General features: G+C 41.0%; 1 protein-coding gene across 3 annotated transcripts in view; it reads left to right on the top strand.

The window, feature by feature from the left end:
• The window catches only part of trmt11 (tRNA methyltransferase 11 homolog), an 84,271-nt gene that overhangs the window by 1,278 nt on the left and 57,476 nt on the right, over positions 1-25,517 (top strand). For 2 of the 3 annotated variants that reach the window (XM_067983801.1, XM_067983803.1), the window contains exons 2-6: positions 6,543-6,608; positions 12,344-12,417; positions 22,124-22,205; positions 22,302-22,394; positions 25,012-25,146. In XM_067983801.1, coding sequence (XP_067839902.1) covers positions 6,543-6,608; positions 12,344-12,417; positions 22,124-22,205; positions 22,302-22,394; positions 25,012-25,146 — 450 coding nt within the window. Of the gene's footprint in view, positions 1-6,542; positions 6,609-12,343; positions 12,418-20,504; positions 20,633-22,123; positions 22,206-22,301; positions 22,395-25,011; positions 25,147-25,517 lie in introns of those variants that run through there. The other variant, XM_067983804.1, reaches the window with a different exon arrangement.

The following is a 25,517-nucleotide window of genomic DNA, read 5'->3' as shown; positions in this document are numbered from 1 at the left end:
TGAGGCATAGGGCGGAAGTGAACCTTGTCACGTGGGACGGGGGGAAGGTCCTGGCCAGGGAAGTGGTCTGGACCCCTGAAAAAAGGTGCAGCAATTTTTCTCTTTTTAAAAGAAAAATATTCTTGATTGGCCCCTTTACAGAGGGCAACCCTCCACCCAATGGCGGTCAGTCACCGAATTTTCAAGCTACTTCGATCGACGCTAGGGCTGTTGCACTTAACATAAGAACATAAGAAATAGGAGCAGGAGTAGGCCAATCGGCCCCTCGAGCCTGCTCCGCCATTCAATAAGATCATGGCTGATCTGATCCTAACCTCAAATCTAAATTCTTGTCCAATTTTCTGCCCGCTCCCCGTAACCCCTAATTCCCTTTACTTCTAGGAAACTGTCTATTTCTGTTTTAAATTTATTTAATGATGTAGCTTCCACAGCTTCCTGGGGCAGCAAATTCCACAGACCTACTACCCTCTGAGTGAAGAAGTTTCTCCTCATCTCAGTTTTGAAAGAGCAGCCCCTTATTCTAAGATTATGCCCCCTAGTTCTAGTTTCACCCATCCTTGGGAACATCCTTACCGCATCCACCCGATCAAGCCCCTTCACAATCTTATATGTTTCAATAAGATCGCCTCTCATTCTTCTGAACTCCAATGAGTAGAGTCCCAATCTACTCAACCTCTCCTCATATGTCCACCCCCTCATCCCCGGGATTAACTGAGTGAACCTTCTTTGTACTGCCTCGAGAGCAAATATGTCTTTTCTTTAAGTATGGACACCAAAACTGTATGCAGTATTCCAGGTGCGGTCTCACCAATACTTTATATAACTGCAGCAATACCTCCCTGTTTTTATATTCTATCCCCCAAGCAATAAAAGCCAACATTCCGTTGGCCTTCTTGATCACTTGCTGCACCTGCATACTAACGTTTTGATTTTCTTGCACTAGGACCCCCAGATCCCTTTGTACTGCAGTACTTTCCAGTTTCTCGCCATTAAGATAATAACTTGCTCTCTGATTTTTCCTGCCAAAGTGCATAACCTCACATTTTCCAATATTGTACTGCATCTGCCAAATCTCCGCCCACTCACCCAGCCTGTCTATATCCCCTTGTAGGTTTTTTATGTCCTCCTCACTCTCTACTTTCCCTCCCATCTTTGTATCATCTGCAAACATTGATATGTTACACTCGGTCCCCTCCTCCAAATCGTTAATATAGATTGTAAAGAGTTGGGGACCCAGCACCGACCCCTGCGGAACACCACTGGCTATTGGTTGCCAGTCCGAGAATGAACCATTTATCCCAACTCTCTGCTTTCTGTTAGATAACCAATCCTCCACCCATGCCAGAATATTACCCCCAATCCAGTGATTCTTCACCATTGATATCAACAATTTTGATGAAGGCATCGGGGGAACTTTCCACAAGTTTGTGAATGACACGAAGATATGTCCAGTTTCAATGACCTTAGATGAAAAACATAGATTTGTGATGAATCTAGATGAAATGGTGAAATGGGTCCATCTTTTTAAAAAAGACAAATGTAGCATGATGCACTTGGGTAGGAGCAACTTCAAGCATATGTGCAGCTTGCAGGGTTGATGCTCAAGATTGCTGAGCGGGAGACGCACCTGAGGGTTATAGTCTGAGTCGTTGAAGATCCATAACCACTGCCGCGAGGCTAGTGTGAAAGCACATAGGGTGTTAGGATGTATTTCCTGGATAATTTACCATAAAACAAAACAAGAAGCACTGTCCTTTCTTTGTGTAGGGCCTTGGTCAGGTCCCATTTAGAATATTGTGTTTAGTTTTGGTCCCCTCGTGGGAAATACAGAGGCTTTGGAAAAGCTTCAGAGGAGGGCCACTAAATTGATACCTAGTTTAAGGGCCCTTAGTTACCACAATAGGTTTTTACCTTGGAAAAGGGCAGAATTTGAGGAGATCTGATTGAAGTCTTTAAAATAGTGAAAGGGTTAGACTCCACCCAAGTCGATGGGCTATTTGAGCTGGATTGGTTAGGAAGGACAGTGGACATAAGTATAAGTTATGTAAGCATAAAACTAGTTTTGATGTTAGCTACTTTTGTTTGAAGAGAGCCGTTTGCCTCTGGAATAAGTTGCCAGCATTTGTATCTGCCTCTCCCATGTAAGTTAAGCGCTCTCCCACTGACCATATAAACTCTGGCTGGAAAAGCGCTGGAGGGAACCAGCGGGCACAATCCTAGTGATTGGGCTGTGACATTTAGTTAAAACATTGAACAGAGATCTATATATTATAAGGTTGATTTCAATATTCATTGTATCTACTCGTTGATCACCCCTGTAATTGCACACAGGAGTCAAGACCTAAGTGTAGTCATCGGGTGAAGCAGAGTTAAGGGGCAGTGGATATTTGGATCAGGACATGCAGACGTAATTCAGTACACATTTTAAAGTAAATCATTCTATCCTTATTTTTATAAAATACTTAATTTGAGATTATTAATAGCTAAATAGCAAATCATATGGCAATTTGGGAAACAGTGAAGTAGAGTTTTTTTGGAGTGTAGGATTTTTTGGGCATTATAGGCTGAGGAGCTGGGAGACACAAAACTGGCAGGCGAGTCTAATTATAGCGTGATAAGTTACACAGATTATAAATGTGGACATAAGAATTTATAAAGGGTACGGTAGCGTAGTGGTTATGTTACTGGGCTAGTAATCCAGAGGCCTGGACTAAAATCCAGAGTCACGAGTTCAAATCCTGCCACGGCGGCTGGCGAATTTAAATTCAATTAATTAAATAAGAATCTGGAATTAAAATACTAGTATCAGTAATGATAGCCATGAAACTACCGGATTGTCGTAAAAACCCATCTGGTTCACTAATGTCCTTTAGGGAAGGAAACCTGCCGTCCTTACCCGGTCTGGCCTATATGTGACTCCAGACCCACAGCAATGTGGTTGATTCTGAAATGGCCTAGCAAGCCACTCAGTTGTAAAATCTCGCTAGGGATGGGCAATAAATGCCGGCCTTGCCAGCGACGCCCACATCCCGTGAACGAATAAAAAAAAAAATTTTTAAAAATTGGAAGAAGTTGACACAAAATTGCGATCAAGCCTCAAGGTTGAAGGAATTTCCCCCCTCTCCACCGATATGCTGATAGGATTAGACAAAGTAGGGTGGGAGGAGGCTCGTGTGGAGCATAAACAGCGGCATGGACCAGTTGGGCCGAATGGCCTGTTTCTGTACTGTAAATTCTATGTATTAAAAAATATAGCAACAGGAAGTATGATTTTGTAGACAGGAAGTGACATTCAGACATAATGTTTTGTAAAATATTATAGGTTGACAATGTAATGTGGACTGAAGTAGCAGGAAGCTTGTGTGAGATCCAGTTCTGCAGTGTTTGATGCTGAACTGCATGGTTGAAAATCAGTCTCGGGTCCATGTGGAATAACTTCTATTGCAGAAATTGGGCAGCTGTGTGAGTAGGATGTCACGGGGTTGCCTGGTGGTGATATTTAGTGATGTGGAGTGAAGGTAGGAAGTAATTGAAGATATTTGGGAATGAGGATTACAAGCTTTTTATTGAATAAGTAAAGCAGTTCTGCAACTTTATTACAAAGGCCTGCTTCACTCATCTGAAGCAACCCAGTTCCCCTTAAAAATAGACTGTACACAACAACAGTTTTGTAAAATAATCCCTTCTTACGCACATCTGAAATTGACGGGCAGGAAAGGACCGGCTGGTCCATCAAGCCTGCTCCACACCATAATGGCCAGATCATCATGGTTAAACACTTCTTCCCTCCCTGCTCTCTTCCCCACCCCGCCCCCAGCCATGTAATCTCCTGGGAGAGGCAAAAATCTGAGAGAAAAACGGGGCCAATAAGGGAAAAAATACTCTGGAAAATCATTCACTGACCCCCTCAGGTGATCGAAACCAGTCCAGGAGATCACTGGACCAAGATGCGATCTCTGCCCTGGTCAAGAACCGGTCCAGCTCCCCATTGAAGGCATACAGAGAGTCAGCACCCACCACACAGCCGGCAATGTATTCCAGAGGCTTACAATACTCTAGGAAAAGAAGAACCGCCTAACATCCAGTCTATTGCTACTCTTACATAGTTTAAACTCATGTCCTCTGGTCCTCCCCAATGTGTTAAATTGGAATGATCTATCAATAGGGATGCTATCCAGCCCTTTAATTATTTTATAGACCTCTATCAGGTCACCTCTACGTCTACGCTGCTCTAAAGTAAATAGACCAAGGTCCTTGAGCCTATCTGAATAGCTGAGGTTTTTAAAGTTAGGAATCATTCTTGTTGCTGTTCCTCTGGACTTTTTCCAAAGCCACTTTATCACCCACCATGTGGGGGGACCAAAACTGGGCACAGTGCTCTAGATACGGTCTGACCAATGACCTGTATAGTGTCAAAAAGGTGTCCTTTGATTTATACTGAATGGTTCAATTAATACAACCCAACACCTTATTAGCTACAATTTCTCTACATTGGTCATGAACCTGTAGTGATCTCTGCACAATAACACCAAGATCTTTTTTTCCTCTCAACCTTTTCAGTATTGTTCCCTGCAAATGATGTGTATTCTGTCTTGGCCCTGCCAACATGCATGACACTACATTTATCTAAATTAAATGCTATTTGCCAATGTGTGGCCCACTCCCCTAGCACATCTAAATTTTTTTGGATTTGATTGCAATTCTTTACCGTCTTAACCCTTGCACAGATTTTGGTGTCGTCTGCAAACTTACCATACTCCCAACACCATTGTCCAGATCATTAATAAAGACCGTGAAGAGTAGCGGGCCCAGGACCGATCCCTAGGAGACACCACTAGTAAAAGGTTTCCCAGCTGAACCACATCCATTAACTACAACTTATTGGCTGTGGGATTGGAGCCAATTCCTAATCCAGTGTTTCAAATTTCTGCTTCTGCCACAAGATTCTATTTTGTGAAGTGACCTGGTGTGAGGTATCAAAGGCTTTCTGAATGTCCACCAGATTTCCCTCATCCACTACCTTAGTGATGTCCTCGAAAAGCTTATCAAATTTGTTAGGCACGACCTATTTTCTTGGAAGCCGTATTGTGAATTTCTAATAGCCCCTTCCCTTTCCCAGTGATCATAAAAGGCATTGCTTCCGATCCCTTCTAGCATCTTTCCTATAAGTTTGGTAACATTTTGTTAAATGCAGAGTCAATGTTTTGAATTTTAGTGTTGAACATAATTGGAGCTTTTTTTCTATAAAGGTCAAGTTGAGAAGGCAGCACAGAGGGCTGTGTGGGTGAGGGAAGCTGAGCTTTGGTTCAGGTTTGACAAGAAGAAATTAAGCAAATGACTGTCATTTGAGGAAAGTTTTAAAATTGTGTCCTTCAGTAGTTGCTCTGTATCTAGCTTTACTGTAGTTTGTCATTTTGCAGTGTTAATATGCTGTTTGTAAGTGGGGAGGGTATGCATTTTGTTGGCTGGCATGAGGATGTATTGTGAGAAGGAGCACCAGTTGGTATTGGATCATTCTCAGCTGATAGGAATGAGTTATTTTAATCCCTCGGTGGCATTACAAGATTAATTTGCCCAGGTGCTGTATTGAAAAAAAAATACTGGTCAAGAAGTTGTTACTACATGTGATGATTTGATGAGTGCTCTGGGAGTGTGATAACATTGTTTTATTTTCTGTTCTAGTCCATAAATAATGAGAGTAATTCTTGTAATGCTGTTAACTTTGCTGATGTTGCTATCGTTTGTGTTGCATAAGTAGATGATTTGGTGGGATAGGGCACTGTTCCTCCTCTGGTACCTCAGTTCTACAGTCCCAGATGAATGATTTCTCTAATGTGTGTTAAAGGTTCTAAGTGAGCTTAATTTGGATTGTTCATTTCACAGTGTGTAACTCTTCAGTATTACCCTCTTCAGTGTGTGTGTTATCTAGTATGAGATGTATCCTTGTGGTGCAAAATGGAAAATATTTATTTGTCTGTTTTCCTTTCACTTGACTGGAAAGAATCACCAATTAGTTGCCATGTGGAAGGTCAATACTGGTGAAGGCTCCCTCCAGCATTCCTGATGCACCCTGCATGTCAGTCAGTGATCCGTCTAAGCATCAGAGAACCTCACTGCACCACTCTCTGAATGGTGGACAGACTGTCTTCATTCTTTGCAATTCAAAGCTATTGACATAAAGGTTTGAAGCAGGTGTCATAATTTTAATGCTGCCTGACTGCTAGTTGATAATTCATTGGACTATTCCCACTTGCCCAAAGAGAGATTTTCAAGATTATTTTTTCACCACATGTATAAAGGATTTTATAAATCTTTGATCCTGTTTAACATATTTTATTCCTTAGTGCAGTTATGCAGCTATTATTGAACACAGTTAAAATGCCGTGAACAAAAGATAGATGGGTAATGCAGCTCAGATTAGAAAGACCAGTGCTTGTTAACTGAGTGCATCTTTTGATTTATAGCAAAAAGATTTTTGATTCAGCTGCTGCTCAGATTTTTGTACATGTGCTGTGAAAACCAAATATCTTTTTTTGTTACAGGAGCTTAAATCTCTGTTTTCTCTTTGTGATGGGAAGTTAAGCTGTGAAGAAAACTTTGATGAAAAGGTAGGGTACAAATGTTCTCAGTTTGTACCATCAAATACTAATTTAATCACAGGATGCTATAGCTGCAGAATAATGGAATCGTTTATAATTGCTGTGTGAAATTTCAAGTTATATTACAGTCTTAGATCCACTCCTTGGTATCTTGTTATTTCAGTAATATATATACCGATTTATTTGTGGGGAACACTTAGCAAGTTAAGCTGCATCTGAAGAAGAAGGAACAATAGTTAATGTTTCAGGTATATGACCCTTTGTGGTGGACATGGAAGTCCTTATCTAGAGTACATTCTTCACTTCTTACAGGTGGTGTTCAACATGGAGGAAAACTGATTCGCTGGTTAGGGGTGCATGGTAGTTTTCCTTGGCCTTTTTACAAAGAATTACACAGAATGTATTGCACAGAAACAGGTCATTCGGCTCATCAGGTCCATTCCGGTATTTATGCTCCACACGAGCCTCCTCCCTTCCTACTTCATTTAACCCTAACGGCAGATCCTTCTATCCCTTTCTCCCTCGTGTGTTTATCCAGCTCCCCCTTCAATGCATCTATGCTAGTCGACTCAACTACTCCTTGTGGTAGCGAGTTCCGCATTCTAACCACTCTCTGAGTAAAGAAGTTTCTCCTGAATTCCCTATTGGATTTATTAGTGACTATCTTATATTTCTGGCCCCTAGTTCTGGTCTCCCCAGCAAATGGAAACATTTTCTTTATGTCTACCCTATCAAACCCTTTCATAATCTTACAGACCTCTATCAGCTCACCCCTCAGTCTTTTTTCTAGAGAAAAGAGCCCCAGCCTGTTCAATCTTTCCTGATAGGTATAATCTCCCAGTTCTGGCACCATCCTAGTAAATCTTTTTTGTAATTTCTCCAGTGCCCCTAAATCCTTTTTATAATATGGAGACCAGAACTGTTCACAGTACTCGAGCAGTGCTTTACAGAGTTCCAGAATAACCTCCTTGGTTATTCTATGCCTCGGCTAATAAAGCAAAGTATCCCGTATGCCTTCTTAACCACCTTATCTACCTGTCCTGCTACCTTCAGGGATCTGTGGACATGCACTCTATGGTCCCTCAGTTCCTATGCACCTTTCAGTATCTTCCCATTTATTGTGTACTCCCTTGCCTTGTTTGCCCTCCCCAAATGCATTACCTCACACTTCTCTGGATTGAATTCCATTTGCCATTTTCTGCCTACCTGACCAGTCCATTGATATCTTCCTGCAGTCTACAGCTTTCCTCCTCACTTTCAACCACTTGGCCAATTTTTGTATCATCTGCAAACTTCTTAATCATGCCCCCTACATTTAAATCCAAATCATTAATATATATCACAAAAAGCAAAGGACCTAGTACTGAGCCCTGCAGAACCCCACTGGAAACCGCCTTCCAGTTACAAAAACACCCGTCGACCATTACTCTTTGCCTCCTGCCACTGAGCCAATTTTAGATCCAACTTGCCACTCCTTCGGATTCCATGGGCTTGTACTTTTTTGATCAGTCTGCCATGTGGGCTCTTGTCAAAAGCCTTGCTAAAATCCATGTAGACTATATCAAATGCACTACCCTCATCGACCCTCCTTGTTACCTCCTCAAAAAATTCAATCAAGTTAGTCAGACACGACCTTCCCGTATCAAATCCATGCTGACTGTCCTTGATTACTCCGTGCCTTTCTAAGTGACGGTTTATCTTGTCCCACAGAATTGATTCCATTAATTTTCCCACCACCGAGGTTAGACTGACTGGCCTGTAATTACTCAGTCTATCCCTCACTCCCCTTTTAAACAATGGTACAAAGTTAGCAGTCCACCAATCCCCCGGCACCACGCCTGTATCCAGTGAGGATTGGAAAATGATGGTTAGAACCTCTGCTATTTCCTCCCTTGCTTCTTTTAACAGCCTGGGTTACATTTCATCTGGTGACTTATCTACTTTCAAAAATGCTAATCCCCTTAATACTACTTCTTCCATTAAGTTTATCCCATCCAATATTTTATGGCCTTATTTGAGATAACTGGATAGCCTGGTGGTGAAGGATAGAATACTGGAGCCTGGTCTTCAGTTTCTTCCAAGCCTTTATTCACACCTTCCTATAAATTGATATGAGAGTCCCTAATTGAGACCCACCACCTGAATATAATTAACACTAATTGAAATAAATCACATGGATACAATTAACATTATTAACCTGCGTCGCTACATTTAGTGATTTGTGCATCTGTACCTCCAGATCCCTCTGTTCCTCTACCCCATTTAGACTCTTATTTTCCAAGGATTATGTGGCCTCCTTATTCTTCCTATCAAAATGTACCACCTCACCCTTCTCTATATTGAAATTCATTTGCCAATTACACACCCATTCTGCAAGTTTATTAATGTCTTCCCGTATTTTGGTGCAGTCCTCCTCAGTATTAACTATACTCCCCAATTTGGTGCCCTCCACAAATTTTGAAATTGTACTTCTGATTCCCGAGTCCAAATCGTTTATGTAAATGGTGAACAACAATGGTCCCAGCACTGATCCTTGTGGAACACCACTTCTGACCTTTTGCCAGTCTGAGTAACTACCTTTGATTCCTACTCTCTTTTCTGTCTTGTAGCCAGCTTGCTATCCATTCTGTTACTTGTCTCCTGACTTCACATGCTCTAACCTTAGTCATGAGACTATTTTATGCGGTACTTTAATGAAGGCCTTTTGAAAATCCAAATATATTACATCTACTGCAGCAACTTGCCAAGGCTTCTTCGACAGCACCTCCCAACCCCGCGACCTCTACCACCTAGAAAGACAAAGGCAGCAGGCACATGGGAACAACACCACCTGCATGTTCCCCTCCAAGTCACACACCATCCCGACTTGGAAATATATCGCCGTTCCTTCATCGTCGCTGGGTCAAAATCCTGGAACTCCCTACCTAGCAGCACTGTGGGAGAACCGTCACCACACGGACTGCAGCGGTTCAAGAAGGCGGCTCACCACCACCTTCTCAAGGGTAATTAGGGATGGGCAATAAATGCTGGCCTCGCCTGCGACGCCCACATCCCATGAACGAATATTAAAAAAAAATTACCCTTGTATACCCTTTCTGTACTTCTTTAAAGAATTCAATAAGGTTGGTCAAGCATGACCTTCCTTTTTGAAATCTGTGCTGACTATTCTTTATTATATTTTTGGTTTCTAGATGTTTTTCTATTACATCTTTGAGTGAGGATTCCATTATCTGTCCTACATCGACGTTAAGCTAATTGGTCTATAGTTCCCTGGACTTATTCCATTTTCCTTTTTAAATATAGGAATCACATTGACTGTCCGCCAGTCCTCTGGCACTATTCCCTTTTCTAATGAATTTGTATATATATGTAGTTGTGCCTCTGCTATCTCTTCTCTAATTTCTTTTAATATGTGTGGATGCAATCCATCCGAACCATGGGTTTTATCCTCTCTAAGTTTGATTAGTTTATCAATTATCTCCCTGCTTTCTATCTTAAATGTCTTTATATCATATTTGATCTCTTTTTCTAATGTCATGCCCACCATGTTAGTCTCCCTGGTAAATACTGAGGCAAAGTAATTATTTAATATTTCTGCTATTTCACTGTCATTACCTGTGACTTTATTATGTGTATCCCTAAGTGGCCCTATCCCGATTTTTCTTCTGTTATTTCTGTGTCTGTAGAATACTTTATTGTTTCCTTTATATTCGTTGATAATTTAATTTCGTAGTTCCTCTTCGCTTTCCTAATTGCTTTTTTGACTTCTTTCCTAACCTTTTCATAATCCCTTTTGTCATCCTCTCCTTTGTTGTCTATGTACTTAGGGACCTTTTGTCTTTAATTTCAATTTTGTCCTTATTTCTTTACTCATCCATGGTGTGCCATTACTGGCTAGTTTGTTCTTGCTTTTTAGTGAGATATATTTCACCTGGACTCTATTGATCATTGTTTTAAATGTTTCCCATTGCTGTTCTATTTGTTTGTTTGCCAGTAAATTTTTCCAATTTATTTTCCCTAGTTCCATTCTCAGCCCTTTAAAATCAACTTTTTTCCAATTTATTACCTTGGTCTTTGTCTTTCTTATGTCCTTCTCAATCTTTATCTTAAAGCTTATTATGTTGTGATCACTATTGCCTTGATGTTCCCCTATGCTTACTTCTCTTATCAGTTCTGGTTTATTTCCCATTACTAGATCCAGCAATGCTTCCTCTCTTGGGCCTTTTACATACTCGGTAAGAAAGGAGTCCTACACACATTGTTAAAACTCCATTCCCTGTACCCCTTTACCTACCTCTTCTTGCTAGTTTTTTTGGGGGTAGTTAAAATTTCCCATGATTGTTATTCTATGTCCTTTACTTATTTCACATATTTGCTTATATATTTCTTTCTCCACCCCCTTTCCACTATTAGGTGATCTGTAGTATACCCCTATTAGCGTGATCAACCCCTTATCTTTCATTTCAATCCATATGGATTCTGTTTCTATCCTTCTGTTAGTTGTGTCCCTTTTTTCTACTGTCATTATGTTATCTCTAATTAGTACAGCTACTCCACCCCCTTCTTCCTTCCCTATCCGTTCTGATTATGTTAAAACCGGCAATATTTAGTTGCCAGTCCTGTTCTTTCTGTAGCCATGTTTCCGGTATTCCTATTACCTGGCCTTGTTTGACTTGAGTCAGTTTTGAGGGCTTCCAGTGCCACTGCCGTTTGACGGTGCCCCTACCTCCTTCGTTTCACCATTGTCGGCTGTGCTCTGGAATTCTCTCCCTAAATCCCTCTGCCTCTCCACCTCCCTCTGCTGCTTTGAAGATCCTCCTTAAAACTCACCACCAGCTTTCGTTCACCCTTCCTAATATCTCCTTCTATGTCTCGGTGTCCATTTTTTCCTTATGCCTCTATGAAGTACCTTGGGGCATTTTTCTATGTTAAAGGTGTTGTATGAATGTCATTGTTGTGCTTATAGGTGATAAAAATGCTCCTGGCATTAAATCCCACGCCACAACAGAACCAATAATGGAAAAAATACATAGATCACGAAACCTAGCCTCCTCAGTCCTAGTGTCTTCAGAAATGAACAGGGCTAGGGGTTCCAAGTGTCCCCAGACGACTGGCAGGGATCTGCAATTTCTACATTTGAATGTTGATTCACAAAATTCTAGGAAAGGGGTCTAACTGGATACATTTGTCCTGACAAAGATGCAGGGAGTGCAAGGGAAAGGGAAAATGCAACAAAATGGAGTGAGCTGTTTCTGCCTATGTCACTTTTACCGTAGTTATTATTGCACTTATTCATAAACCCTAGCAGTTTGTGATGGTATTTGAATTTAGGGCTGTTTAAAATCATTTCTATATTGTGAAGGTTTGTGTGTTTAATGGGGCTTCTCTTCCCATTTGATCGATTTGAAGTTTTATTGCAAGTTCTAATTCTTGATGCAGTTTTCATTCCCTTTGCCCAGAAAAACACGTAGGTGTGTAAAGCTTTATTTTAGGAAATGTTTGAAGTTTCAAAGCACACGCTGGTTGGAGCAGTGTTGGGCATAAAGTTTCAGATTCTCATAATGTTAAATGAACTCTGAAAATTTCCTTGGAGTGAAGTTCTATTTAATGCCAATGTCTTTTAATTTTGATTCTCATTCACTAACATACTGGTCTTTTTTAAAAGCTTCAGTAACAGAACACTGCTAACTTTCTAAAGTCAGCACTGTGGATGATTTAATGTATAAATATATTTTCTTTTTCAGTCTCCATTCTGGATTCTACACATTCCCTCTGAGGAGATGGCAAAAGGAATCATGAGGCGGACAGTGTGTGCAAAGTAAATGTTTCACATAATTGTAATTTATGCACAGGGGTTGAAAAATAACCTTTGACTCTCAAGCTGCTTTTATATTGCACTATGACCTCTGCTAGTGGTGCCAGCTCCTGACATGTGGTCTCGTGTAACAGGCTAAACCCAAAAATAAACGCTGGGATTCATTAAGGCAGGCTGTTGGGAAAACCTGGTTAAAAATGGGTTGTAGCGATCTGCACGAGACTCGTGTGTCAGGATCCAAGGTCAATAGCATGGGTCTTGGTGGAATATAAAAGCAGCTGTTATTGTAAAAGGTATGGCATCAGCATTCAGTTGAATACACCAAAAAAAATTTGTACTTACAAAAATCCTTTAGTTATTGCAAAGGCCGAATCCAACTGACAACTTTAGTTGCTTTGTCTTTCTGAAGTAAATGGTGAAAATATTTTTTTGTTTGTCTTCCTTCTCCCCCCTATTCTTTTAACATTTTTTTCATTCTTCTAAAAATCCATTGACTGCATTCACTTTATTTGTCCAATCAGTCACTTCATCAAAATCTTTATTAAATTTATCAAACATAACTTGCTTTTAACACTAATTTTATCTCAAATTATGGATTCTGAGAATTTCTCACAACCGACATTAAACTAACTGACCTACAGTTACCTGGTTTGTCCTCTCTTGAATAAAGGTATTACATCGGCTACTCTTCTGTCCCATGGCTCAATTTGCATATTTAACAAGGATTGAAAAATTGCGATCAAGCCACTGCTATCTCCGCTCTGACTTCTTTCACCAGCCGTAGGGTCACAAGTAGACCCCTTCCTTCTGTTAGCGATCTATCCTCTTTTTAAATATTGTTGAAGCCGTCACTATTTATTTCTTTTTATATTATCTTCTAGCCCTTTTCATATTCCCTTTCTAGTCATCCTTTTCACCTCCGTACTACATGTTCTATGTTCCTCATAATTATCTTTAGTATTGTTAAGCCTTAATTTTATCATAGCTCTTCTTTTAAATTTCACTTTAGTTTTAATCTCTCTCTCGTTGTCCTAGGAACTCTATAGTTTGATGCACTCTGTTTTTGATTATAGGAATATATTTATTTTATCTATCCATTTCATATTGGAAGATTTCCCACTGATGTATTAACCTGTTTTCTAACTTTCCTGCCCATTTAATTTGGGTCAGATCCTTTTCTATCTCACTGAACTCTGCCCTTTACCAGCCTAGCATCCTTATCTTAAACTCCTTATCCTTTTCTATTCTTGCATTGAACCTAACTATGTTGTGGTCACTATTTCTCCATTGCTCTCAAATAAGTTGTTCACCAGTTGTAGCCTTGTAGGTTATGGCACTTTAGGTGCATATCCAGGTACTTTTTAATAATAATACATTCTGAATTGTAAAAAGCATTCCCTATTTTGACCACATGTATTACTATCCTATTCAAGAAGGGAATGAGACAGAAAGCAGGTAACTATAGACCAGTTAGCCTAACATCTGTCATTGGGAAAATGCTAGAATCCATTATTAAGGAAGTAGTAGCAGGACATTTGTGACTCATAATATAATCAAGTAGAGTCAACATGGTTTTATGAAGGGGAAATCGTGTCTGACAAATTTATTAGAGTTCTTCGAGGAAGTAACGGGCAGGGTGGATAAAGGGGAACCAATGGATGCAGTATATTTGGATTTCCAAAAGGCATTCGATAGGGTGCCACATAAAAGATTACTGCACAAGATAAGAGCTCATTGTGTTGGGGGTAATATACTGGCATGGATAGAGGATTGGCTAACTAACAGAAAACAAAGAGTCGGGATAAAAGGGTCATTTTCAAAATGACAATCTGTAACTAGTGGGGTGCTGCAGGGATTAGTACTGGGGCCTCAACTATTTGCAATATATATCAATGACTTGGATGAAGGAACAGAGTGTCTTGTGGCCAGATTTGCTGATGATACAAAGATAGGTGGAAAAGCAAGTTGCGATGAGGGCACAAAGTGTCTGCAAAGGGATATTGACAGGTTAAGCGAATGGGCAAAAATTTGGCAGATGGAATATAATGTGGGAAAATATGAAGTCATCCACTTTGGGAGGAAAAATAAAAAAGCAAAATACTATTTGAATGAAGAAATACTACAAAATGCTGCTGTACAGAGGGATCTGGGTGTCCTCGTACATGAAACACAAAAAGTCAACATACAGGTGCAGCAGGTAATCCGGAAGGCAAATGGAATATTGGCCTTTATTTTTAGGGGGATGGAATATAATAGCAGAGAAGTCATGCTACAACTGTACAGGGTGCTGGTGAGACCACACCTGGAGTACTGCGTACAGTTCTGGTGCCCTTATTTAAGGAAGGACTTACTTGCATTGGAGGCAGTTCAGAGAAGGTTCACTAGGTTGATTTCGGGTATGGAAGGGTTGTCTTATGAGGAAAGATTGAACAGGTTGGGTCTATACTCATTGGAGTTTAGAAGAATGAGAGGAGATCTTATTGAAACATACAAGATTCTGAGGGGACTCAATAGGGTAGATGCTGAGAGGATGTTACCCCTCATGGGGGAATCTAAAACTAGGGGGCATAGTCTCAGAATAAGGGGTCGCCTGTTTAAGACAGAAATGAGGAGGAATTTCTTCTCCCAGAGGGTCATGAATCTTTGGAATTCTTTACCCCAAAAAGCTGTGGAGGCTGAGTCATTGAATACATTCAAGGCTGAATTGGACAAATTTTTGATCAGCAAGGGAGTCAAAGGATATGTGGAAAGGGCGGGAAAGTGGAGTTGAGGTAAAAATCAGGTCAGCCATGATCTCATTGAATGGCGGAGCAGGCTTGAGGGGCCGAATGGCCTACTCCTGCTCCTATCTCTTATGGTCTTATGGTCTACCTATATTAGGATAGTTAAAATCGGCCAGTATTATTATCCTTTTCTTCCTACATATCTCTCTGAACTGTCTGCGGATCTTCACCTCTGTCTCAGTTCTACTGTTCGATGACCTGTAATGCACACCAAAATTGTACCCGTTGCCTTCCTATTTCTTATCTCTATCCATATGGAATCTGTCAATCCAACTGCCTGGGGCATCCTTATGCTCTAGTGATGTAATAGAATCCTTCACTATCACTGCCTCTCCACCCATTTTTTCCCTCCCTATCTCTCCTGAAATTAAGTACCCAGTCTGTCTAAATTTAAGCCACATCTTGAGCTTGAGCCCAGAGGTTGGTACGGGCGGAGTGAGTTGCTAACAAAAGACTTTAAACTGGGAATTTGGGGAGTGTGGGAATTAGGTGCAGAGGGGGAAGGAGGTGCGAAGTGATTTGAACCAAGGGACTGTAAACTAATCGATCAACTTTTAAAACTTAAATTAAAAGAAATACATAAAATAAAAAAAGACTTAAGTAATTAATAATTATTTTGAAATCAAGTTAAATCCTTTTAGTAAAGATCTAGATCTCAAGCGATTCTATTCGTCCTAGAAATAAACTACTGATAAATAAAAACTAGAAATGGCAGTACATGTTGTGTGTTGGGACTGTAATATGTGGGAGTTTGTGGACAGCGAGATTGTCCCGGATTGCCACATCTGCAGTAAAACTCTCTGGCTTAAGACATTCCGGGATCAGAGTCTGAGCTGGAGTGTGATTTAGAGACACTCTAACACATAAGGATGGGGATGGTAGAGAAGGGGATCCCGCAGATACTGGTCCTATCCAACAGGTATGAGGTACTTGATATCTGTGAGGATAAGGATTAAGGCTTGCAGGGAGGATGCCCAGAATGCTAACCTAGGCACCGTGGAGCTGTCCAAGGGGGAGGGGGGGTGGGTGGAGATCAGAATAGAAAGGTTGTAGTCATAGGGGATTCTATAATTGGGGAATAGATAGCATCCTCTGCAGTTGCGATCGAGAGATCAGGAGGGTATGTTGCCTACCTGGTGCAAGGGTAAAGGACATCTTGGATCAACTGGAGAGGAACTTGGAAAGGGAGGGGGAGGATCCAGCTGTCGTGGTCCATGTTGGCACCAATGACATAAGGAAGAACAAGGAGGAGGTCCTGCTAAGAGAATATCAGAAGCTAGGAACTAAAATAAAAAGTAGGATCTCACGGGTGGTAATCTCACAATTACTACCCATGTGCCAGTTGGGATAGGGATTGGCAGATCAGAAAGGTGAATGCGTGGCTGAAAGAGTGGTTCCGTTTCAAGGGACACTGGCACCAGTACTTGGACAGGAAGGAACTGGGACTGGCTCTACCTGAACCGGAATAGGACCAGAGTCCTAGCGGAAAGGATAAATAGCGCGGTGCATAAGGCTTTAAACTAGCAAGATGGGGGGAGGGATCTGGTAGCAATAACAAAAGTCTAAAGATAAAAGAAACAGGAGATGAGTGTAAAGGTCAGACATGGGTAAGGAATAAAGATAACAAATGGTCAAGGAACAAACGCAGTTATAAAACAGAAGTATAAAGGACTGTTAAAAATAAAGTAAAAGGAACAATGATTAAAGATGAATTAAATTGCCTGTACAGCAATGTACACAGCGTCGAAAATAAGTCTTTTCCCTTGACATGAGAGTCTAGAACTAGGGATCATAGTCTCAAGATAAGGGGTTGGCCATTTAGGACCGAGATAAGGAAAAATTTCTTCACCCAGAGGGTTGTGAATATTTGGAATTCTCTACCCTAGAGAATGTGGATGCTCAGTCATTGAATATGTTCAAGACCAAGATCGATAGATTTTTGAACACTAAGGGAATCAAGGGATATGGGGATAGGGCAGGAAAGTGGAGTTGAGGTAGAAGATCAGCCATGATCTTATTGAATGGTGGAGCAGGCTCAAGGGGCTGTATGGTCTACTCCTATTTCTTATGTTCTTAAAATGGGGGAACTGGAGGCAATAATCAGTAGCGAGGAACCAGATATAATAGGAATAACTGAAACATGGCTATATAAAGAACAGGACTGGCAACTAAACATTGCCAGTTTTAACAGAATCAGAACGGATAGGGAAGGAAGAAGGGGGTGGAGTAACTGTACAAATTAGAGATAACAATGACAGTAGAAAAAAGGGACATCACTAACAGAAGGATAGAAACAGAATCCATATGGATTTAAATGAAAGATAAGGGATCGATCATGCTAATAGGGGTATACTACAGACCAACTAATAGTGGAAAGGAGGTGGAAGAAGAAATATGTAAGCAAATATGTGAAATAAGTAAAGGGCATAGAATAATAATCATGGGAGATTTTAACTACCCCCAAATAAACTGGCAAGAAGAGGTAGGTAAAGGGGTACAGGGAATGGAGTTTTTATAATGTGTGCAGGTCTCCTTTCTTACCCAATATGTAAAAGGCCCAACAAGAGAGGAAGCATTGCTGGATCTAGTAATGGGAAATAAACCATCTAGGTAATAGTGATCATAACATAATAAGCTTTAAGATAAAAATTGAGAAGGACATAAGTAAGAGAAAGACCAAAGTAATAAATTGGAAAAAAGCTGATTTTAAGGGGATGAGAATGGAACTAGGGAAAATAAATTGGAAAAATTTACTGGCAAACAAAGAAATAGAATAGCAGTGGGAAACATTTAAAATGGTGATCAGTAGAGTCCAGGAGAAATATATCCCACTAAAAAGCAAGAACAAACCAAGTCAGTATGACACACTGTGGATGAATAAAGAAATAAGGGCAAAATTGAAACTAAATAAAATGTCTTACACTAAGTACATAGACAACGAAGGAGAAGATGACAAAAGGGAATATGAAAAGGTTAGGAAAGAAGTCAAAAAAATATTTAGGAAGGCAAAGAGAAACTACAAAATTAAATTATCGAGGAGGACCAACAAAAAAAGTAAAGCATTCTACAGACACATAAATAACAAAAGAAAAATCAGGATAGGGATAGGGGCACTAAGGGATACACACAATAAACTCAAAGGCAATAACAGCTAAATGGCAGAAATATTAAATTACTTTGCCTCAGTATTTACCAGGGAGACCAACATAGTGGGCATGACATTAGAAGAAGAGATCAAATATGATATAAAGACATTTAAGATAGAAAGCGAGGAGATAATTGATAAACTAATCAAACTTAGAGAGGATAAAACCCCTGATCCGGAAGGATTGCATCCACACATATTAAAAAAAGTTAGGGAAGAGATAGCAGAGACACAACTACATATATATAAAAATTCATTAGAAAAGAGAATCGTGCCAGAGGACTGGCGGACAGCTAATGTGATTCCTTTATTTAAAAAGCGAGACAGAACAAGTCCAGGGAATTATAGACCTATTAGCCTAACGTCGGTGGTAGGAAAGATAATGGAATCCTTACTCAAAGATGTAATAGAAAAACATTTAGAAACTGAAAATATAATAAAGAATAGTCAGCATGGACTTCATAAGGGAAGGTCATGCTTGAACAACCTTATTGAATTCTATGAAGAAGTAACAGAAAGGGTAGACAAGGGTAATGTAGTAGATGTAATATATTTCAATTTTCAAAAGGCTTTCAATCAGGTACCGCATAGAATAGACTCATGACTAAGGTCAGAGCATGTGGAGTCAGGGGACAAGTAGCAGAATGGATTGCAAGTTGGCTACAAAACAGAAAACGGAGAGGTTAAAGGTAATTACTCAGACTAGCAAAAGGTGGGAAGTGGTGTTCCACAAGGATCGGTGCTGGGACCACTGCTGTTCATCATTTACATAAACGATTTGGAATCAGGAATCTGAAGTACAATTTCAAAATTTGGGAAGGACACCAAATTGGGCGGGGTGGTATAGTTCATACTGGAGGACTGTGACAAAATACAGGAAGACATTAATGAACTTGCAGATTGGGCATGTAATTGGCAAATGAATTTCAATATCGATAATTGTGAAGTGGTACATTTTGGTAGGAATAATGAGGAGGCCACATACTGCTTGGACAATAAAAGTCCAAATGGGATAGAGGAGCAGAGGGATCTGGGGGTACAGATACACAAATCACTAAAAGTAGTGACGCAGGTTAATAAGACCATAAAGAAAGCAAACCAAGCACTCGGGTTCATTTCTTGAGGGATAGAATTGAAAAGTAGAGAAGTTATGTTAAACTAGTACAGAACCTTGGTTAGACCACACTTGGAATACTGTGAACAGTTCTGGTCTCCAAATTATAAAATAGGATGGTGCCAGAACTGAAAGGTTATACCTGTCTAGAAAGATTGAACAGGCTGGGGCTCTTTTCTCTAGAAAAGAGAAGACTGAGGGGTGAGCTGATAGAAGTCTTTAAGATTATGAAAGGGTTTGATAGGGTGGACGTAGAGAAGATGTTTCCACTTGCAGCGGAGACCAGAACTAGGGGCCAGAAATATAAGATAGTCACTAATGAATCCAATAGGGAATTCAGGAGAAACTTCTTTACCCAGAGTGGTTAGAATGTGGAACTCAGTACTACAAGGAGTAGATGAGGCGACTAGCATAGATGCATTGAAGGGGGAGCTGGATAAACACACGAGGGAGAAAGGAATAGAAGGATATGCTGGTAGGATTAGATGAAGTAGGGAGGGAGGAGGCTCGTGTGGAGCATAAACACTGGCATGGACCTGTTGGGCCAAATGGCCTATTTCTGTGCTGTACATTGTATGTAATCTTCATTCTAGCTACCCTGTCATATCCCTTCATAGTTATTAATGCCTCTAGCTCTCCAAAACTGTTCTAAGTGCCGTATGCGTTCACATATACACCACTCAGTCCTGACTCCAAATGTTTGGAACATTGACCCATATTCTTTTCGGTGGTTTTCTCATTTCGTATTTTGATATCCCTTGCCCCTTCTACAACAGTGTTTTTTCTCTCACTATCTCATATCCTGTTTCTTTCCTTTTCTTCTCTGATAGTATTTTTACACTAATTTCAGGTAAGCCGTCTGCTTCTATTCGAATAGCTTTATTGACCCTGTTGTTGCTCCCTAGTCTCAAACCTAGACTTTCCTCACCCCCCACCATATAAGTTTCAATCCTCTCCCACTGCTCTATTTATTCTCTCTGCAAGGTCATTGTTACCGTTTCGCTTCAGGTGAAGTCCTCCACTTCAATATAACCTTCCCTTGTTCCAGAACTCACTCTAATGTGCCAAGAATGTGAGCCTTTCCCTCCTGCACCAGCTGTTCTTCCTAATTATGATCTCCTTAACCTGTCCAGCATGTGGCTCAGTATGTAATCCAGGAATTATCATCCTTGAGCTGTGAGTACCAATCTATTTCCTAACTCTTTAAACTCCCTCTGAAAGACCTCAGATGTATTTCCTTCTTTGTCATTGGGTCCAATGTGGACCATGACTTCTGGCAGCTCTCCCTCCATTTCCAGAACTTTTTCCAACCGTTCCATGATATCCTTGACCCTCGCACCAGCAAGGCTACATGCCATTCCCAGTCATGTCTGCAAAGAAGATTACCCATACCCTTGATTACAGAATCCTTCACCGCTGTTGCTCTCCTATTCTTGAAGTCTACTTGCCTCTCATCTCCTTGGTTAGTCATTTCTTCATACAAGTAGATGATGAAACTATCCCAGTGTTTATGTACGTGTTTGAGATTGTACCGATCACAGAATTTCCAAGGATTATTCTTGAGTAGGAGAGGCCAGAGATTAAAAGATAGATGCAATGATGAGTCTGAAATAAGCCATTCAGGGGTGATGTCAAGAAGCATTTCTTCACGCAACGTGTCGTAGAAGTCTGGAACTCCCTTCCCCCTAAAAGCTGTTGAGGTTAAGTCAATTGAAAATTTCAAAACTGAGATTGATAGATTTTTGTTAGGCAAGAGATATGTAACCAAAGTGGGTAAATGGAGTTATGATACAGATCGGCCATGATCAAACTGAATGGAGGAATAGGCTTGAGGTGCTGAATGGCCTAATCCTGTTGTTATATTCCTAAAAAAACAGAAAATGCTGGAAGTGCAGAGCATGTCAGTCAACATTTAAAAGAGAAAGAAAGGTTAATATTTAGGGGGTGATTCTCCATCAGAATTCTAACACATAGGATGATGCAGAAAGATCACGACGGAAACATTAACCTATCTTTTTCAGTTGCTGATTGGAGCCTAGCCATTTCCAATCCCAGTGGCCCCTGGTCGTTCTGGCTAGTGCTGAAGAGCCAGAGGCCTGAACGTTGTCCTGGTGGGGAGCGGGGAGTACATGCAAGCTTCAATCGTGGGTTCCTCTTTGGCCTTTGAGCTGTTGCAAACTCATCAGTCTGCGGAGGTTCTGCACTAGTCCCAGTGCCTAGTTTCTTTGCGTGCCCAACAGGCTGATGTAAAAGAAAATGAGGTCCTGAGGCTGGAAATGCCTCCTCCTGCCTCAGTTACATGTCTGCGATGGCCATGTATCCTCTGCAGATGCAGGCCCAGCTCTAGCCCCACCTCCCTCAACCTAGGGAAGCCCTGGAAATTCCCGGGTAATGTAAAGGGAGTATAGACCCAGCTAAGTTGGTCTCCACCCCTTTTTCCTGATCTTTATGCCTGGGACATGGATGTTCCCAGGGTGCAAGGGTCAGGAAAATTGGCCCCTATATCTTTTAAGGAAAACTCTCTTACAGCATGATAGTTTACAGTAGACTAATGGAAGACTTACTGTCCAATCTGTTCTCGTGTGGTGTACTGTGGCCACCATATGGCAACAAAATCCATGTTTGAAGTAGTTGTTTTGGACACAACAACCATGCTTTATGTTGCAGATCAATATTTGAATTGTGGGGTCAAGGAAGAACACATGAAGAGCTGCATAACTCACTGAGAAATTATCCTGCAGACAGAATGGTGTGTATGCACAAGAACCTTCTATATTGTTTTGTAAATGCAGCTAAAACTATTGGACTGACAGTTAAATTAACCATATCTATTTTCTTACTTTAGATCCCATTCCTTCAGTGTGGTTCAACATATCAGATAAACGTTTATGCATTCAATAAAACATTGTCACACAACGACAGGATTCAAAAGATAGATGTATGTATGATTTTATCGCTTTGTTTTACTATCTCTGGTTTGGTCTATGTTTACTTTCATTTTGTGATTGATTAGTCTAGAGTTCTGAGAATATTGTGATTGGAAAAAGAGCTTCCTCGATGCCTCAATTGATAACTGTAATGCTACGTGTAGAACGAAGCCACACAACGCAGGAGGGACTACACCATTCTCCTCCAACACCTCTCCTCCGTCGTCCAGCTGGGTGGGACTGTGCTCGCTTAGGTCCCTGTGCTCACCTGCAATGGCTTCTCTTCCCGCTCCTGCACCGTTACCTCTGGAGTCCCCCAAGGATCTATCCTTGGTCCCCTCCTATTTCTCATCTACATGCTGTCCCTCGGTGACATCATCTGAAAACACAATGTCAGGTTCCACAAGTACGCTGACGACACCCAGTTCTACCTCACCACCACCTCCCTCGACCTCTCCACTGTCTCTGATTTGTCACACTGCTTGTCCGTACTGGATGAGCAAAAATTCCCTCCAATTAAATATTGGGAAGGCCGAAGCCATTGTTTTCGGTCCACACCACAAACTCCGTTCACTAGACACTGACTCGATCCCTCTTCCTGGTACTAGTCTGACTGAGGATGAACCAGACCGTCCGCAACCTTAGCATCCTATTTGACCCTGAGATGAGCTTCCGACCACATATCCACTCCATCACCAAGACCGCCTACTTCCACCTCCGTAACATCGCTCTTCTCTGCCCCTGCCTCAGCTCATCTGCTGCTGAAACCGTCATCCATGCCGTTGCTACCTCTAGACATGATTATTCCAATGCTCTCCTGGCTGGTCTCGCATCTTCCACCCTCCATAAACTTGAGCTCATCCAAAACTCTGCTGCCCGTATCCTAACTTGCACCAAGCCCCATTCATCCATCACCCCTGTGCTCGCTGACCTACATTGGCTCCCGGTCCAGAAACACTTTGATTTTAAAATTCTCATCCTTATTTTCAAATGGCTCTATGGCCTCACCCCTCCCTACCTCTGTAACCTCCTCTAGCCCGACAACCCTCCAAGATCTCTGCGCTCCTCCAATGCTTGCTTTTTGCGCATTCCCGATTTTAATCACTCAACCATTGGCAGCTGTGCCTTCAGCTGCCTAGGCCCTAAGCTCTGGAATTACCTCCCTAAACCCCTCTGCCTCTCTACCTTTCTTTCCTCCTTAAAGATGCTCCTTAAAACCTACCTCTTTGACCAAGCTTTTGGTCACCTGTCCTAATATTTCCTTATGTGGCTTGGTGTCAAATTTTGTTTGATAATCGTTCCTGTGTCGTGGAATATTTTACTATGTTAAACGTGCTATATGAATGCAAGTTGTTGTTGTTGTTGTTTGATCCCCAGTCTCTGTTGGATTAGATGGTCAGGAGGGGTCACTACCATTGGTCTCAACACATCTAGGTTAGGGAGGGAAAAGTAAACCAGGGTTACTGTTCCCAATAATATCCAGTGACTCCTGCAGAAAATGTTGACATAGGGTCAGGCTCTGTTTTGATACCCTTCTGACACTCACAATCTTATCACACGCACAAGAACCTAAGTAAGGTATCAGATGGCAGCTGCATCGGTGGAACATGAGTCTGCAACTTCAGGAGAGATAGGGGGGACATTTATGAAAAAAGAAAAGAAAATGATTTGTCCAAGTCTTGTTTCGTTTAAGGGAGCCAATTATGTTCAAGCTGGATATACTTGTGTCAGAATAGTTGAGGGTCTTGTGGAATTTTTTTTTCTCTGGTAAAACTTGTCATCTTTTTATCTTTTCAGTCCCCATTCTAATTATAAATATCAATAATTCCAATGATTTCTCAAAGCATCCTTTATACTTTTTCTTCAGCCAATGTTTGTCCTACTTAGTTATTTTACAGTCCACTTTTTTTCCAATAATAATACTGAAAACAGCAAGCATTTTAATGAACTATCAAGCTTTTGTTTCTTGTTTGTATTTATAGACTTTACTCTCAAAGGGCAGTACATTAGAACTCCATCAAGCATTTTATGCCTCGATTTCCCCCGCATATTTCATTTTAAAGTACAATCATGCCAGTGTAGGGCGACACTTGCAAAGATAGATGGGAAATCAGAGCTTACTTAGGTCATGCTTATGTACCCCCTTGTTGCCAACTATCATCAGCAGAGGCCTGGGAGCAGGCCATCTCCTCAACTGGGCTGTCATGCATGAAAACCTAAAGAGGAAAAAATAAATATTCTAAAAATGTTTAAAGTATTGTAGCCAGACAATTTCATGGCTGTTGCATGATTGGACTCCATGTTTAGCCCCTCCTCCACTGCGCACTGTGGCTGCAGTGTGTACAATATACAGGATGCACTGCAGCAACTCACCAAGATTACTTTGATACCACCTCCCCCGCTCCCCCCCAGTGACCTCTACCTCCGAGAAGGACACAAGCAGCATTGTGGTGGGAACACCATTACCTCCAAATTGCACATCATTCTGACTTGGACATACATCGCCAAAGAATATTGATCTAATTATTGAAGTTTTAAAAATGTCAATAAAATATTTGTTGTGACTGGTGAATTGTCTTGGGTGTTAAACGTGATTTTGTTTTAACTTTTGCTTCATGTGTTGTACAGAATTTAGGATTTCTGCCCTTTCGAGGAACAGTGAATCTAAAGAATCCAGAACATGTGTTTTGGTTACTTGAAGACTATGGTACAGACCCGAATAATGCTCCAGAGAAGCCCTTTTGTATTTACTTTGGACGATGGGTGAGATTTACAGAGTCCACACCTTAAGGGAAATTGAGTATCAGTTTATAAATAAACTTTTTCTTAAACTCTCCCCCCGCCCCCTTCAGTGGGTAAATGCACTGTCTGATGTTGTACAGAGTCATTCAAATCAGAAAATGTCAAACTTTTAATCCTGGTCTCTACTGACTTAGTTGACCTCAACTAAACTGGCAGTAGGATGCTTTAATTGGCATCAGTGCTTGGCCTGGTGGAAAATCTGCATATGGATGTTGAGTCTTAGTATGTGATATCTTCCATGATGAAATAGCCACTGGACATTTGGGGCCCAAAAACCTGCATTGCTTTTGGGACATCTGGGCTGTTAGCTGGGTGGCTGGAGGTTATGGCAG

Source organism: Heptranchias perlo, chromosome 5, assembly GCF_035084215.1.
Source record: "Heptranchias perlo isolate sHepPer1 chromosome 5, sHepPer1.hap1, whole genome shotgun sequence".
In the NCBI taxonomy this organism is placed as follows: domain Eukaryota; kingdom Metazoa; phylum Chordata; class Chondrichthyes; order Hexanchiformes; family Hexanchidae; genus Heptranchias; species Heptranchias perlo.
This window is presented reverse-complemented; position numbering and strand designations above follow the sequence as displayed.